At 38.0% G+C, this 17,711-nt stretch overlaps 1 protein-coding gene across 1 annotated transcript; it reads right to left on the bottom strand.

Moving 5' to 3' along the window:
- Positions 1 to 138: 138 nt before the first annotated feature.
- On the bottom strand, positions 139 to 14,655 carry elk4.L (ELK4, ETS transcription factor L homeolog; the record flags this gene model as incomplete). Its single annotated transcript, NM_001092639.1, is given in 5 exon segments — positions 139 to 2,110; positions 2,753 to 2,869; positions 8,804 to 9,598; positions 10,592 to 10,807; positions 14,586 to 14,655. Coding segments are annotated over 4 exon segments (1,218 nt in total). The 3' UTR covers positions 139 to 2,011.
- Positions 14,656 to 17,711: the final 3,056 nt, after the last annotated feature.

Genomic DNA, 17,711 nt, shown 5'->3' with positions numbered 1-17,711 from the left:
GCAAGTTACACCAGGAAATGCAAATGTCATATATGCCTTTACCCTATATTCCCTTAGTCTACACTTTCAAAAATACTATATGGTTTCTAGGTATAATGTATGTGTAAAGTTTTTCCACTTTCCAGACAATTTTTGTAGTTTTTTTTTTTTTTACCTTTTGGCAAGCATTCCTCTGGAGTGGAGGTTTCACCCTTCCAATATGGCAGGCAAAGTTATTATGAGTTATATACAGCACATGGGCATCGGATCAGCTTTGCAAGCTTCAATTTCTGGGGAAAAGATAGGTCAACAACTACCCCTGCTAACAGCATTACAGGCAGCTAAATAAAACACTAACTGAAATATATAAAAAAAGGTATTATGCATATAATATTTAAAAAAATTGTAATTAGCAATTGCTGCTCAGTTAGTTAACAAAGGAATGCAATGCTCACAGACAGCAGTTCAAGTACCCAGCTAAAATATACAACATGAATTAATTCTTCTCAAACATATACTGCAGTACATATGCTCCTAGATCTGTTAACACAGAAATGAAGGAGCCAAAAAACGAAACAGGTTTGCCAGTATGTATTGCTCCTCCAAGCTCTCAATTCAAGAGAGAGATGTCGCATATATAGATCTGGCCAAAGGAAAGCATTAAAATGGAAGTCAGCCTTAAAACCCAGTCATACTCAACAATCACATCCATAATAAATTCACAATAAACAAACATGTGACTGATATTACATATTGGTCCTATGTAGGAGGCTGTAAATAATGGCATGTGCCAAATTTTATCTTGCCACAAGCACAAAGCCATTTTCTTCAAACAAATGTGCCTAGCATATAAAAATCACACTCAAATAAGTACTAATCTTTAACTGGGACAAAATATATTTCCAATATATACCTTTACATTTGCATTTGTCTCAAACACATTAATATTTTTGTTTTACGAAAGACCCGTGATAGGCACATCTACCATGTGGTACTTCTTCATCGTAGGAGTTAAAGTGTAATTACAAGATCTGCTGTATTATCTTTATACAACAGGGAGTCATCCAGAAGGAATCCTAACGTTTTGCAATATATCTTACCAACACCACTAGTATAAAAAAAAGTCCATTTATCAGATAAATTTATTTAGTGCCAAGCCTTTTGATGATTTCTGCTGTTTTTGCCCCATTTTAGAGATATATTGAATGTAACTGTTGTGTGGGCCATTAAAGGGTTTTTTTTCTTTCATCTTATGACCAAAATGTATGCTTTACCTTTAATCTATACAGACTGAACATATTTTGTACATACATTAAAATGATTCTGGGCTTGGAGATACTGCACCATTAAGACTAGATGCCTGTTTATTGGCTACATTTTAAGCGTTTGATCATTGCTAGCTGAGAAACATTACTAGAACACAGGATTTTATGGTAGTGCAAACATAGCTAACATGGCATTAAGACCACTATTTCCCTTTGGCCTAATATGTGTTTAAGTGCTTTGGATTCTCTTTAAATAATACAAATTGAACGGTACCTCCACCTGAGTCAAAATGGACCTCGATTGATCCTTAAATTATGCTTGAGGTGTTCAAAGGTTTCCATTTGTTCCAAACTGCATTTGTCTCCTGTTATACAAATTCGATACAGGGCATAAAACAGTTAAGGAGTTTTATAATATTTAACTAAAAGTAAATAATCTGTTGAAATAAGAAAATAATCAGTTCAATAAGACAGTAGGCTCCTAATTGCCCTTTCAGCATATTTCCACCTTACTTTTCATCCAATTTGCAGTCGAGAAATTACCTTGGTTACATTTTCAGCAACACGTTGTCCCTGAATTTAGAAACATATACAAAATGGAATTGCACAACAAAATATAGAAGCTCTGTGATGAATAGTCCAGCAGGTCATACTTCTTTTTTTTGCAGTTCATATTTACTATGTTATGATAATACAACTTTTTCTTTGAACAAGTACACCCCACTCTACTAATTTTCTAGGCTTGCTCTGTTGTTACAAGGTTTCTGCTAGGACTTCTGCAGGTCAGGAGAAAAGGGTCCTGGTGTGGTTGGGCTGTCGAAACTTGATAAGGTGAACGGCATGTGGCTGTTATACACAGATGGAAACTAAAGGAAGAAACCAAATGTCAGATGCTGCAAAATAATGCACATATAATGTAGAAACAACTGTCAAAATGCTAGTAACATATTCGGCCTTCAGGTTAAATATTATTTGGTTTCTTTACAAAGCCATTCACACTTGCCATACATGCCTAGCCATGCAGATGTTGGCTGACTGCAAGTGAAGAAAGCATTACAATGGCAATCTGAACACATTTTAATTCCAAAAATGAAATGGTCTTGATGCAGTTTCAACACATTTGGGGATGTCTCCAAATGCAGCATTACATAAAAATAACAGATGTAAACTTACAAGTTTGCTTTTCTGAGCACTTTTGCAATTTGCAACTAGTTTATATTTTTAGCTGTGTCTGAGATATTAGTAGTTTTAGACTGTTTATACCAGATTTTGCCTCAACAGCTGTATCCAAAATCCAGCATTGTTAACTTTAACAGAAAAGCATAGAAATGGAGTACGTGTTAGGGTTGCTGACACTCTGAGCCTCAATGACAGCTGTTGAGCCAAAATTGCAAAAGATCTCAGATGACCACTCTAAAAAAGTTTATATAAAGTCATTTTTGGTATTTAGATTCCCTTACTACTGAGAATGAAACCTGACTCTTCAGTCACTCTCCTTGATTACTTACCTGGAACAGTGTGCTTGCTCCATGTAACCTGGCAGGGCTATGAGGGGCCATTGGACTCAGAGTGCTCCAAAAGTGTATGCTGGATAACAGGGGGCTGGGGGTCAGCAGAATCGGAGTCTAAAACAAAAAGCCAATGTCAGTTAGATTTAATAGCCACCGCAATAACAAAAATCAGCATTCTCATTGCAATGAGAGAAGAGAAAAACGGTGTTCTTAAAATTATCTAACCAGAACCTAGTTTACATATATAAATTGCAGTCTGTAACTCTGAACACTAAAACATGGACCCATGTTAGGTTAACAATCTGCTCCTTTCTCAATCTGCACTGGCAGATGCTGTGTCAACCTATGTGCAGACACATTGAACTGATTTTTGCGATAAAATGCAAGAATATGCATTTTTGTGCCAACCTCTGCTCCAGGTGTCTGCAAACAGGCCAACACAGTGTATGCCAATGCACACAGGAACTGATGAAAACAGATCCTGTTTCTCAAGCAAAGAAACTCCCATGTGTGGCTTTAGCCTAAGTACTGTAACACAGAAAAATACTGATCAGATTCCATTCATTGATAGAACATCATCACTATAAGGCTAATGTTAAACGAGGTTGCACCTTGGCTTCTCTTCACCTGTGTTTCCTCTACCGGCGGAGAGAAGCCAATGTGCTCCACTCTTCCTGAACTGACAGGCATGGGTCAGCCTATGTGCAGACACAAGGAATGGATATAGGTAAGAAAATGCCCAGTTTTGTGTTTTCTCATTGATATTCACTCTATGTGTTTGAAGGTCAGCGCTATGTCTGTGAGTGCCGAGACACAGCAGAAACTTGGGGAACACATCAGCTTCTGTGGCCGTGATACAGCCTTGTGAGACAGTAGCCTTTGAGCAAAGGCATACAAGGGCTATTTGGGGATATTCAAGCATGTTTTGGTAGCCCAAAAAACAAAGTGCCAAAGCACAAAAAGCAGTCTGCCACAGACTTTAATGTAAGTAGTCTCAAGGGCAATAATTGACTAGAAATGTACTTGGATTCTTTTTCAAACTACTGTCACCTGTAAGTGCTGCACCACCACTTTTCAGCCACTTACATTCAAGCCCATGAAATGATGAATTGGCCTCTAAAAAACTAAATTATGGTGCTAAAAGAAACTCAAAGTGGCTCTATGTGATTGCCCTAAAAGACATCTGTGGTTTATGTTCCATGCAAGATAATCAAACTGAAAGGCTTTAGTATAACGAATTCTCTAAAATGATTAATATGAACAGATATAAAATGGAACACTGCAACTAGTACTTTGGTGATGACAAGATTTTTGGTTATCTTCAAAGCCGGCTGTTAGTGTCAACTGACTAAACTGATAACCTAGAAACACTGCTCTTCCTTTCTATTGTCCATGAGAACTGATATAATCAGGCACTGATATAAGGCAACAGTGATCAAAAGACAATACCATAAAAAAAGTTAAAGGGATACTGTCATGGGAAAAAAAATTTTTTCAAAATGAATCAGTTAATAGTGCTGCTCCAGCAGAATTCTACACTGAAATCCATTTCTCAAAAGAGCAAACAGATTTTTTTATATTCAATTTTGAAATCTGACATGGAGCTAGATATATTGTCAATTGTCTGACATGGAGCTAGACAATTGTTCAATGTGACTTGTGCTCTGATAAACTTCAATCACTCTTTACTGCTGTACTGTAAGATAGAGTGATATCACCCCCCTCCCTTTTTCCCCCCAGCAGCCAAACAAAAGAACAATGGGAAGGTAACCAGATAGCAGATCCCTAACACAAGATAACAGCTGCCTGGTAGATCTAAGAACAGCACTCAATAGTAAAAACCCATGTCCCACTGAGACACATTCAGTTACATTGAGAAGGAAAAACAGCAGCCTGCCAGGAAGCATTTCTCTCCTAAAGTGCAGGCACAAGTCACATGACTGGGGGCAGCTGGGAAATTGACAAAATGCCTAGTCCCATGTCAGATTTTAAAATTGAATATAAAAAAATCTGTTTGCTCTTTTGAGAAATGGATTTCAGCACAGAATTCTGCTGCAGCAGCACTATTAACTGATTCATTTTGAAAAAAATGTTTTTTCCCATGACAGTATGCCTTTAAAGTACAATGGACATATATGTTGTAGCAACTACATTATACTACACAAGGCCAGGGAACCTTTTTTTCCCATGACAGTATCCCTTTAAATTTGATAAAATAGATTATGTTAAAGACTACTATAGTTTATATAAACATGCTTCATAGCCATGGGGGCAGCAATTCAAGCTTGAAAAAAGGAGAAAAGGCACATCTTACATAGCACATACCCGATAAGCCCTGTCCAATACAATGGTGTTTTATCTATTCTTTGCTATTATAACTGTGTCTTTTCTCCTTTTTTCCACTCCTTTTGGTCTTTTGTCCAAAATAAATGACTTCCCGGTAGGCAGAACATAAAAATCCTATTATGTAGCTGGAGTGTCAGAGAAACTCAGGAGGATTTTCAACAAACACCACATCCCTGTGTTTTTTAAACCTAGCAACACACCAAAACAAAAACTGGTACACCCAAAGGATCCAACACCTAATGAAAAACAAAGCAATGGGTATACGCAGTCCAGTCTAGTGAGGAGTGCACTGACCTATACATTTGGGGGACAAAGCAACTACTCACCAAGCGAATGGCTCAACATAAGACGGCGAACTCTACAGGGCAAGACTCTTTCTACACCAAAAAGACAAAGGACACTTCTTTAAAGATAACAATGTCCAAGTCCTGGATAAAGAAGACTGCTGGTTTGAATGAAGTGTGAAAGAGGCGATTAATGTCAAGGTGGAGAAAACACCCCTGAACAGAGGCAGGGGCCTTCGACACCATCTGTCTGCTACATACCATGCTGTTCTAAACCCCGGCGGTTAAAGAACACTTCACACATCCATTCATGCAACTGACAAGTTAACACCTGTTTCTGGGAGTTGCATGATACCTTGGTAATCCTTGATTACAATGTAATTCTCCTACCGCACACCTGTAGTTCACCAATCCTGCAAGCTGGTGGTGCGTTCCTTCCTTTGACCCGGCCGGGTCCCTTAGCAACCAATGTGTAAATGAAACGGATCCGCACACACAACGATTAATGCAGTCGGGGATTATCCCTTTTTATTCAGCCACCAAACATGTTTGGTGTCTGAATAAAAGGGGATAATCCCCGACTGCATTAATCGTTGTGTGTGTGGATCCGTTTCATTTACACCTTGGTAATCCTAGCACAGTAACCCCATAGAATCACACCTTTGTGAATTTCAGATGTCACCTCTCTAAAGAGTTATAATGTGCCATTGTGATTGGATTGGTGGAAGAGTTTATATGCAGAAGAAGAAGTTGAACTGAAGAAGATACTCGGATAAGTAGTGAAACGTCTTCAATGATTACTCAGCAAGTCCAGTTGTTTTAGAATGACTTATACTAGATTAAAAAAACTGTTACCTTCTCTAGCTCTAGCAGTAGTTTGCGTCTGGCTTTCAGATAAGAAAGTACTCATCTTTGGACCGGTAATTTGCTAAACAACCTTCTCCTCCTCCTACAGTTGCTTACAAGTACCAAACAAAGTTGAAAGTGAAAATACTTCCAGTTTCAGTCTTTGTTTATTACAAGAAATAACAAAAACCATACAGGCGAAAATCCTTCCTGTTGTCAAATGAAGGCCATTAAATATAACAGTGTTGATGTGCTGGGAAGAGCTATGTCATACAACGCAACATTTGTGCCTTTTGGACTCACCTTGGATTCACATACAGCACTACCGTTGTTTTCATGCTTTATACGATTTCCAACAGACCTACCTTTATATGCAAGACAATAATCCAATCCATTATGTGTCCCTGAAACATCACTGTTACATAAAAAACATGCAGGGATGTTATATATCTGCTCTGTTGTACTGGTAGTAGTACCTCTAATAACATGAACGCTTTTGAAAAGTCCAAAAGTTATGAAATAAAGAGGGCAAAGCAGCCCCCAATCCTATGACAAATACTTTTCTTATCCAGTGATAAGTGTACAGGCGCATTTTCATGCTTCCATCGTTACTCTCTGTTACACTGCAATTAATAGGCTACTCACAAATACAGAACTTAAAGCTCTGAAACAGCCCCATTTTGATGATCTTTAATGTAATTATAAAAATGGTGACCAATTCCAAAATATCCAAAAAGTCCCTTTACCTTAGGAATGATCATGGAATTACGGTTTATCCCTTGCTTGAATGACTATGCTCTCTCTTCTGAAGGGTGCGCTGTTTGCTGCTGCTGCTCCAATATATCCTGTTTTCAAGCCTTTATAATAATAATGGGGCAGCACAGTGGTTCTGTGGATAGCACTTTTGCCTTGCTAGGGTCCTATGTTTGATTCTGACTTGGACACTATCTGCAATGAGTTTGCATGTTTACCAGTGTCTGAATGGGTTTCCTCTCGGTACTCTGGTTTCTTCCCACAGTTCAAATAAAACATATTTAACTGGCTCCTGATAATGTCGAAACTTTCGTGAATGTGATAGGAGCCTAAAGCTGGTCATAGATGTTGAGATTTTTAATAGATCAGATCCTGATCGTGAGACCACGATCTTCTCAGAACGATCGTACGAATTTACCATCAACTAAAAAGACCAATTTGCGAGGAAAACAAAAGGGGAGCTGCCTGCTTGGCCCTGCAAACATAGATAGATTGCACTGGGACCGACAAAGATTTTTTGACATGGCCGATCAATTTCCTGACAGATGTCGGCCGAAAAATCGCAAGATGTACGATCTTTCGAATCCCAATAACCACACGATAATTTCGAAGGATTGGTCGGACTTCCCTAAAATCGGTTGTTCAGCAAGAAGAATCGTCGCGTCTATGGAGAGCTTTAGACTGCAAGTTCCACTGGGACTGGAACTGGTGTGAAATCTTTGTAAATCACCTTGTTCCGGGTGCAGGCAAGGAAAAAAAACATGTATTTTTCCACAGGCAGAAAGTCAGCCCTGTGTGGCACTAGCCTTAAAGGAATTGTTCAGTGTAAAAATAAAAACTGGGTAAATAGACTGGGTTTGTAACATAATAGCCAGAACACTACTTCCTGCTTTTCAGCTCTCTTGGTTTACATTGACTACTGAGGATCAATTGCAAACTCACTGAACAGATATGTACCATGTGACTACCTCAGAGTTAGAGAGCTGAAAAGGAAGAAGTAATGTTCTGGCTATTATGTTACACATCCAGTCACTCCAGCCTTTATTGGCTAACTAACTATATTAGAAACATTTTTTATTTTGCACAGCCTATCTATTTACCCAGTTTTTATTTTCACACTGAACTGTTCCTTTAAAGAAACAGTAACAAACAAAACTAAAAGTGTTTTAAAGTAATAAAAATATAAAAATAATGCAGTGTTGCCCCGCACTGGTAAAACTACGGTGCGTGCTTCAGACCACTACTATTGTTTATATAAATATGCTGCTCTCTAGCAATGGGGACAGCCATTCAAAGGTTAAAATGCTCAAATTACACAGCAGATAGCAGATAAGATCTGTAGAACATAATGGTATTATCAGTTATCCACTATTTAACCTGTGCCATTTAGCTTTTTTTAAATTTCCGACATTGCTACACAGCAGTTTGTTTATATGAACTATAGTAGTGTTTCTGAAGCAAACAGCTCAAGTTTTACCAGTGCAGGGCAACAGTACATGATATTTGCATTAATTTAAAACACTTAAATGTTTTGGTGTTACTGTTCCTTTAATTACCACTACTATACACCTATTTCTCTTGTACTGCACCTTGCACACTGTGCTTTGGTGGTGCCCCCATTACATGGCTATTAATAGTCGTCTGACAAGAACTTTACACATTGATTAACCACACCATGTGATTCCACTCTCTCAAACTATAATAAAACATAACCTTCAAATGCTATGGCTTAAACAAAGTGATCAATTAAAATTCTGCATTAAAGTAACAGATGAATAAGCAAGCTTGTGCTTCAAAAAAAAAAAAAAAGCCCACTTACCTGAGAAAAAAATGCAGGTGTCAGGGAAGCTGTCCCTAGTGAAGGGCTAAGAATTCCCAAAGGGTTGGAATCACTGGTGGTGATGACCACAGTGGGAGCCAACTCAAGCCCCTTTGGCTTTTTAGATTTTGAGGTGCTTTTTATGTCGAGTACATAGGGTTCCTGTTCAGGTTCTGGATCTGTCACCTCCAAGGACACATCATGAGAAAAATCCAGGGATTCAGAAGTCTCAGATTCCAGTTCAGCATTAACCTCTATTTCTACTGCTGGTGATGTTGAATTTGTGGGCTCTGGGACTGTGGAAACTGAAGAGGCAAGGGGTGATATTGTACATTTTACAGGAATTTCTGATTCTGCTGGTTTCTCATGGGGATCAGGAGGTGGAGGTGGGAAAGAGACAACCTGAGGTGGTGGCTCAGGATTCTTGGTTGGTGTTGTCACAAATTTTATCACAGATAAAGGGGATTCCTGAAAACTTTTCTTCTCACCAGGATGTTCTACTTGTGTAGCTTTAAAGAGCTTCACTCCAGCTGTATTCAAGGAGTTAAGAGTAAAAGAGGTATAAAGACCAGAGTGTATGTAGTCGTTTCGTCCTGAGGATTTTATGGGAAGGGCTGGAGTTCGCTCCTTGCCATAGTTTTCTTTTTCCCGGCTCAGGCAGGCAACAGCATCAGAAGGACTACATTCCATCTCACCTTCCCCACGAGTCAACGTAAGTGGGTCCATAGTAAGAATGTCAGGATAAGAGACAAACTTGTATACAAACTTCTGTCCATTTACCTTCTTAATGATATTCTGAAATTAGAAATGGAGCATTAATATATAAACATTCATTAATGATATAGTTAGATACATTATAAGAACCACTTGCATCGCCATTGCAAGCCTGTAATCCCATTCTGTAATAAATAAGTCTCCTAGAACAAAATTATTTGGATTTTATAATTTTTACTATGAACCCTTTTATCATACCAATCAAACTTTGAATTGCAGAGAGAAGGGTGAATAAAAAGACAAATTATAAAAAAAATATATAAACAACATATGTATAGGCTAAGGATTAATATGATTCCTGATTGTAAAGCTGTAGTCCTAGAAATGAAAAACAAATTGTTCAAAAACAAAACATCACTGTTTACATCATAATAATTTATTTCTAAAAGCGGACTACCCTTTTAATTTCTGACTTCTCCCAAAACAATAGTATTCAGGCTTCATGGGTTCAAACCACATACATTTACCCTAAGGGGCCCATTTATCATGCTGTGTAAAAAGTGGAGTAAAACATTAAAAGTGATGTTGCCCTGAGGAACCAATCGGCTAGAAAACAAAAGCAAAGATCAGATTGGTCCCCCATCCACTGCACTATACTGTGCATTCAGTGCATTCTATTTGCCCAGTGTGCCACTACTCTAAAAATTAGTGGATATAAAGAGATCTCAGTCTCTGCCTTTCTGCTTGACTCCAACGGGAGGTTCCTTATGTTCTTGACAGATTTGGGCCTTCTGCAGAAGAGGATTTTAACTTTACCATTATGGCTATATTTATAAATATATAAATTTAATTTTAAAAGCAGGATTATGCAACTGTAAATTGTCTTTAGCTTTACAAGGCTATTTAAAGCAGTGAAACAAAAAGGGTGGGGGTAGATAGTAGATCTAAAGTTGGTGGCTAGACAATGCATCTTAGGTGGTAGTAATTGATATTACAGAATTTATATTACAGAGTAAAAAGGAATATCTATAACTGATTATTTTTGTTACTTCTGCCAAATGAATTCCTACTTACTTTCACGTAGTAATAGCGAAGTGCTCGGCTTAGTTTGTCATAGTTCATGCTGGGCTTATTTTTGCGGACTCCCCATAATCTGGCCACTTCTTCAGCTTGCAGAAGTTTGAATTCTCCATCATTTGATGTCCAGCAGATAAGCTGATTGTGATGTGGCTCCTGTAGGAGCTGGAGAAGGAACTGCCACAAAGTAATAGCACTATCCATAGCAAGGAACTGAAAACAGAGCAAAGAGCACGGCAGTTAATTTATGATGTTTTTTTATCAAGACGATGTCAGATGCTTTTGGCATTTGGCATTACTAAGAAGCAAAAAAAAAAAAAAAAAAGAAATTTTACAATTCACAGTTTGGAATAAATGCATTGAAACACAAGTTTAAAGGGGTTGTTCACCTTCTAGCACTTTTTTCAGTTCAGTGTTTTTCAGATAGTTCACTTGAAATAAGGAGTTTTTACAATTACATTCTATTTTCTATTTGTAAACATTTTTCTCATATTGAAGCTTAAAGTTTATTTTTCACCTTTTTATATCTTTCTGAAGCAGCTTGGGGGGGGGTTGCTGACTCTGTAAACTGTTCTAAATTGATAAACTACTTGATACATTTATTATGTAATGCACTTGCGGCGTTTCGATTTCCGAAGTTTCCTCGTGAGGCGACTTCGGAAATCGAAGTGACGCGAGTGCACTGAAGCAGGAGATTTTTCAGTTTAACAGGCGGAAGGCAGGGAGAAGGCATTTCAGGGAGATTGTCGCCACGAAGAAGAGGCGATTAGACTAAATCTCCCCGGATCTGCTTGTGTGCTAAAGCCCTTACACGTTTAACTACAATTCTGGAAAAACAGGCAAAATGTTTTTATTTATTTCTATTATTTCTATTTGTTATCTTTGTCCGTGCTGAGCAGACTCCTTGGGTTTCATTAAAGGCAGCTGTCAGAATTGATATTAATAGTTGCTAAAACTCCATAGATACTGCTGAGAAATATATCAACTAAATGTTGCAAAATTGTAGCTGTTTAGAGTCTGCAGCTGAATTACTGAGCTGCCAGACTGAAACAGAAACACCAGAGACATTAAACTTTAAATTAAATTTTGGGAAAATGGTAGAAATAAGATTGTGGCAGGAAGTAAAGCCACAGTATCGGAGTTTGATACTACTACTATGTATCAAACTCACAAACTATTTAGTTTGTTCAACAGAAAAGCTCTGCAAAGAAAATGAAATACTTCTTAGACTGAATAAACTCCACCTGTGACATTATGCTTACTAGTAACTTTCTTTAAAGTGACTAGTGAATCACATTTAGATTTCTCAACCTGATTATATAAATATATTTTAAGAACACACTGACCAACTTAATTTTCCTTTACTAAGAAACTAATTTATCATTTTGAAAGTGTTTGGATGTTATTTGTACATTATTTTATCCCCAGGTAGTGTTCTGCAATAACTTTTTTGTGTTAAAAACAAGTAAAAATAATAAAAGTCTAGCCACCTAAAAGCTTCTGAGATGCAGGTTTTAAAAATCATAAATCATCCCTCTAGTCTTTCACTACCATTATCAGAAAGAGGTTAATTGGTTGACGAGAGCTGAGAAACTAGAGTCTCATGGTATTAAGCATAGGGTACTTAAAGGAGAACTCCACAAAAACATAACTTGAGCTTTATGAAAAGTAAACATAATTTCAAGCAACTTTGAAATATATATAATTTAAAAAATATGCAGAGTTTCATGATTTTTTGTGGTTTCTGACAGTTCCCTAAGCCTAGCCCTCTGCTCTTCTGCTGATATCTCTGACTACTTTGCTGAGCTGGCTGACTACTGTTACTTTGTAACAACAGCCAGCTGTCCTCAGCCTGCATCCTCCAAACCCTACAATTCCCTGCACACGTTATTTCAATAAGGAAAGGCACATCACAGTGCAATGCATTTTGGGTTATGTAGTTTTTGCATGCTGTCTGTAAACTGAGGAGTAGTTTTTACAATTTGTAACATCAGTGTTTTAGTCCCTCCTACCCTGCCAGGATTTCAAATGGCGGAGAAAGAGAAGAATTGTCAAACAGCTGGATTTCATCATAGAAAATGGCATTGATTCATAAGTTTTGAAGATACAGGTAACTGTGATGGATACATTAGGGGTTTCTGTGTTATGTGGCCCTCTTTATCAAATTTTGGTTTGGAAGCCAGAGTTCCTCTTTAAAGAACTTAGCTCTGTGATTGCCAAACCAATTTATTTTACTTCCAGGACCCATCTGAAGTCTGGCATAGTGCTGAGAGATTGGCAAATTACTAATAGGGTGCTGTTATTTTTTTTTAACAATGCAGTTCTCAGCCTGAATATTATAGGCATGTTTGACATTGGTGATGTGGCATATGGGTTTAAATGGTTGGTTCTAATGCACTATGCATTACTTGAAAACTGGTATCCATCTGAAATATGTTGAGCAGTAATTGACTTGCTGCTGTGGTTGTGCATCATTCCTTTATACATTTGGATATATGGATGTTTGGTCTAATTTGACTATGGTGGTAGGATAACTTCTGAATGGGGTAAAATACTTAAATAAAACACTGCTGCACTGCTGTAACTTTATTTAGTATTTATAATTTATTATTGTATTAGCCCATGTCTGTTCTATAAATGTATTATTCATATTATTATTATTTTATGTATTATTTACATATTATTAAATATTAAAGATTCAATATTATTATTATTTTTACATATTATTATTAAATGTATTATTCATATTATTATTATGTACAGGGCTGCAAGCACAAGGAGTGCTACATATCAATGTTTTCATACAAGACACTTTTTTTATTTTCATGCCAAAAAAAGTTTAGCAACATGGGGGTTGCAATTAAAATTGATTGCAATAAACAAGAAAGAAACCGCACTAATAAACCATAAATGGGAAATATAGCAGAGCCTATGTATTACATTACATAACAATAATTCTAAATCACAAGCATATAAAAAGCAGGGATGCACCGAATCCATGATTTGGTTCGGGATTCGGCCGAATCCTTCTGCCCAGCCGAACCAAATCCGGATCATAATTTGCATATGCAAAATATGGGTGAGGAGGGAAATTGAGTAACTTTTTGTCACAAAACAAGGAAGTAAAAGATGTTTTCCCCTTCCCACCCCTAATTTGCATATGCAAATTAGGATTCTGATTCGGTTCGGTATTCGGCCGAATCTGTCACGATGAATTCAGGGGTTCGGCCGAATCCAAAATAGTGGATTCGGTGCATCCCTAATAAAAAGTAGTGTTCATCTTAAATGAAGCTTCTTTATGACTACAACCAAGTTTGTATTTCATACAAGAGCAAAGTTTAAGAGAATGTAATCCTAAACCACTTTCCAACAATGGGTTTAAATGTAGTTGTAAATGTATGTAACTGAAGTCAGTGTGTGTCAGTTTACACTCTGCCTCTGAGGCATAGAAGAAGCCAGTTTATTAGACATGAAGACCTTTTGCAACATAACTTCATGAGTCAGGAGACAAAAAAAAAAAAGAGAAAAATACCTGCAATTGCATTAACACATAGCTTTTAAACCAATGAAACTTTTTCGCGAATCTATAAACGTTGTTTACAATAATTTCATTATGCTAAAAAAATTATTTTTAGTATATACTTTGAAACTGAACATTATAGTATCCTGTATCCTGCTGCAGAGCGGGCTAATAGGTATGCAGACGCATTTCTGTATGTAAATGTATAGTCTACAATACAGACGCAAAAGAACCCGGAAACGAGGAAGAAGTGTATATAAAGCATGCTGCTCACACTCCCATTGTATAGTTAGAAACAGATTTATCACGATATGACCATGCGTATAATTATACTGGGATTCTTAAACTTTTGTTGTTGTGCTAAAACTCCCAGCAACACGAGGAAGGGAGGGAGCTGCAGGGTTGAAGGAACCCGAATCAATAAGACACTATACAAATACACGGTAATAAGTCCACTCCCCAGGGTGTTACCCGCTCTTGGGTCACCGCTCTCCGGATCGAGGCTACCCCATGTCATCGCACTGTCACCCGAGGGCGGAGCAGGGGCCCACCAAACCTGGGGCCGCCATCTACGCAACGTCACTTCCGGGGTCAGAAAGCAGCTTCAGGTTTGAGGGAGGCGCTAATTAGCGAGAGAAAATGGCAGAGACGATGGGGAAGTTGTGAGTTTTTTGAGGTCGAATGGAACATTAGTGAGGCGAATGGAAGGAACCTGAACAGACTGGAATACTTATAGAATGCGTTAAAAAGTGCATAGAACATAGCATATAGTTCGGCTTAATCGCTGTAACAATATACTGAATAGCGGTCCTTTTGCTTACATCTAATAACCACCATGGCTAATGAGAGTGACAACTGGTAGCTCTGCCTTCTTGGCTAGTGGTATTCGTGAAAAATCGAACTTGTCTATTAAGTTGGTGATCGATGTTACAATCACAATGTTTCCTGGAAAACAAGTTTTTTCAACATAGCATAGGTAGAGCTGAATCGTCAGTATACAGGTAGAATATAATGCTACCTCTATCTGCCGATTCAGCACTGCTGATGTTCAGGTGCCTTCAAAGGTGCCCGATCAAAATTTTCCGGACAGCCTGATCGACGAGCTGGCCAATATCAAAGTCTTCTGCCAATAATGGTTGGCGAATCCTCCACCATACAAGCACGGAATATTGTTCAAAAATGTTTTCATACTTTTTTATCAGTATGTTGATTGCCACCTTTAGTGATTTGCCCAGAAAATCTGACATCAAGGTGTTTGGTTGTATGAGGGTAATCGTTACAGGGCCGGATTTACGTAGTGCGCACCCCTAGGCCCAATGCTGTTCATTGCCCCTGTCCCCTCCCCTTTATGCCCCCCCCTAAAATCCTAATCCCTAAGAGTTCTAGGAGCATTCTCATTTCTTGTGTCTTTTGTTGTTATAACATTATTCCCAATGTTATATATTTATATTTGCTGTACAGAACTTACATCCAGTATGAATATATTTATATAATATTGGGAATAATGTAAACTATAAGGATGTTATAAACCACCCAAGGAGGTACAGATGTGAGCAACCCCCCCCCCCCAAAATGCATGAAATGAAAAAAAAATTGTCACCTTTGTATATTACTATAAAGTCATATAATAGTAAAACTGGTTCGGGAACTTACATCAAGTATGAATATATTTATATAATATTGGGAATAATGTTGTAAACTATAAGGATGTTATAAGCCACCCAAGGAGGTACAGATGTGAGCAACCCCCCCCCCCAAAATGCATGAAATGAAAAAAAAATTGTGACCTTTGTATATTACTATAAAGTCATATAATAGTAAGGGAACTGCTAATTACTAAGGATTTAACTGCAATATTCGCTGGTCCCTTAAAGTTGTTGTTCACCTTTAAATTTATGACATAGAGAGGGATATTCTGAGACAATTTGCAGTTGGTTTTCATTTTTCAATATTTGTGGTTTTTGAGTTATTTAGCTTTTTATTCAGCAGTTTGCAAGTTCAGCAATCTGGTTGCTAGGGTCCAAACTACCCTAACAACTATGTCTTTATTTGAGTGAGACACTGGAATATGAATAGGCAATAAATAGAACAAGGAGTACAGTAAGTGCTTAGCCTAAAGCTGGCCATAGATGCAAAGATCTGATCATTCGAATCTTCGAACAATCGGACTTCCCCATCTCCCGACCTGCCACTAACCATTCAGATCAAATAAAGTAGAAAAGAACAGATCAGCTGATGTTCTGCCCCTGACAGCAATGGTACGAAAGTTATGTCCAACAAAAGCTAGTGACAGTTTCCCATTGAAAATTGTACGATCGGCAATACATGCAGAGAAATTATCGGCAGCTGACAGAAATTTTTTAACCTGTCCGATCGACCAAACGACCGATCTCTGCCGGACAAAAATATCGGGACTCTCCACACACGGTCCGAAAATCGTACGAATCCTCAATTCATACGATCGGATCTTTGCGTCTATGGCCATTTTTACAGATCATTTGTTTTTAGATTGGGTCAATGACCCCCATTTGAACGCTAGAAAGCATCAGAAGAAGGCAAATAATCCGAAAACTATAAAAAAGGAAAAAATGGAGGCCATCTGAAAAGTTAATTAGAATTGGCCATTCTATAACATACTAAAAGTTAATTTGAATGTGAACCATCCCTTTAAACATTCAGGACCAAGCACACTTTCCTTGGCCTTAAAAGTATATTGGAGATAGGTTTCTTTTTTATTAAAGAAAGTAAAAATGGGATTTTATTTTTTTGCCTTTCCTTGTCCTTTAAGAATTGCCAATAAAACAAGCTATAACTTTTATAAAAGTCTGTTTGCCATTTCGTACAGTTTTGAAACATCTTTATGAATTGACAGGGTATGTGTTACTTATTTAGTATTTTAAGGCATTCCTTATTAAAGATAGTTGTTGGTCATGGATACCGACTGGGTTCTTTAGGAACCTGCAAAGCCAACTAACTAGACTTTATTGGTCGCCAGGGTCTCCCAGGGTGCAATATAAAGTATTGATTTCCCCAATTACAGAGGGGGGATTGGCTGCGCCGGATATGTTAGGTTATTTCCTAGCTGCCCACTTGACATCTATTAGGCGCTGGTTTAGTACAGATCCGGAGGATCCGGTGACGTTATTGGAGGCACAAATGGTTGGTTCACTAGAAGGGCTGAGGAACTTGGTTTATAGGAAACCCCCGGGCATAGCCTTCCTTAACCCAATGGTACACAATACAGTTAGGGCATGGAAGAGGTGTTTTGCTAGAATACAACAGGGTCCTGAGATGTTTTCACCACACACACCGCTCTGGTACAACCCTGCTTTGCAGGAGCTAGCTTTAGTCCCGGACCCACATGCGTGGGTTCAATGCAGGGTGAAATGTCTTGGGGATGTTTTTGATGATGATAATTCCTTGCTTTCGTTCCAACAGCTCAAGGACACTTTCAACCTTCCTAATAGTATGCTGTTTAGATTCTTTCAATTACGCCATGCCCTGACTCAACAATTCCGCTCAATTGAGCCTCGTATTGAAATCTCTGCACTTGAAAATGTTCTTCGTAAGGACTGCCTTCGTAAGCCCTTATCTACC

The sequence above is a fragment of the Xenopus laevis genome, chromosome 2L (assembly GCF_017654675.1).
Source record: "Xenopus laevis strain J_2021 chromosome 2L, Xenopus_laevis_v10.1, whole genome shotgun sequence".
Taxonomy (NCBI): Eukaryota; Metazoa; Chordata; class Amphibia; order Anura; family Pipidae; genus Xenopus; species Xenopus laevis.
The sequence above is the reverse complement of the archived record's forward strand: the minus strand, read 5'-3'. Positions and strand labels throughout refer to the sequence as shown.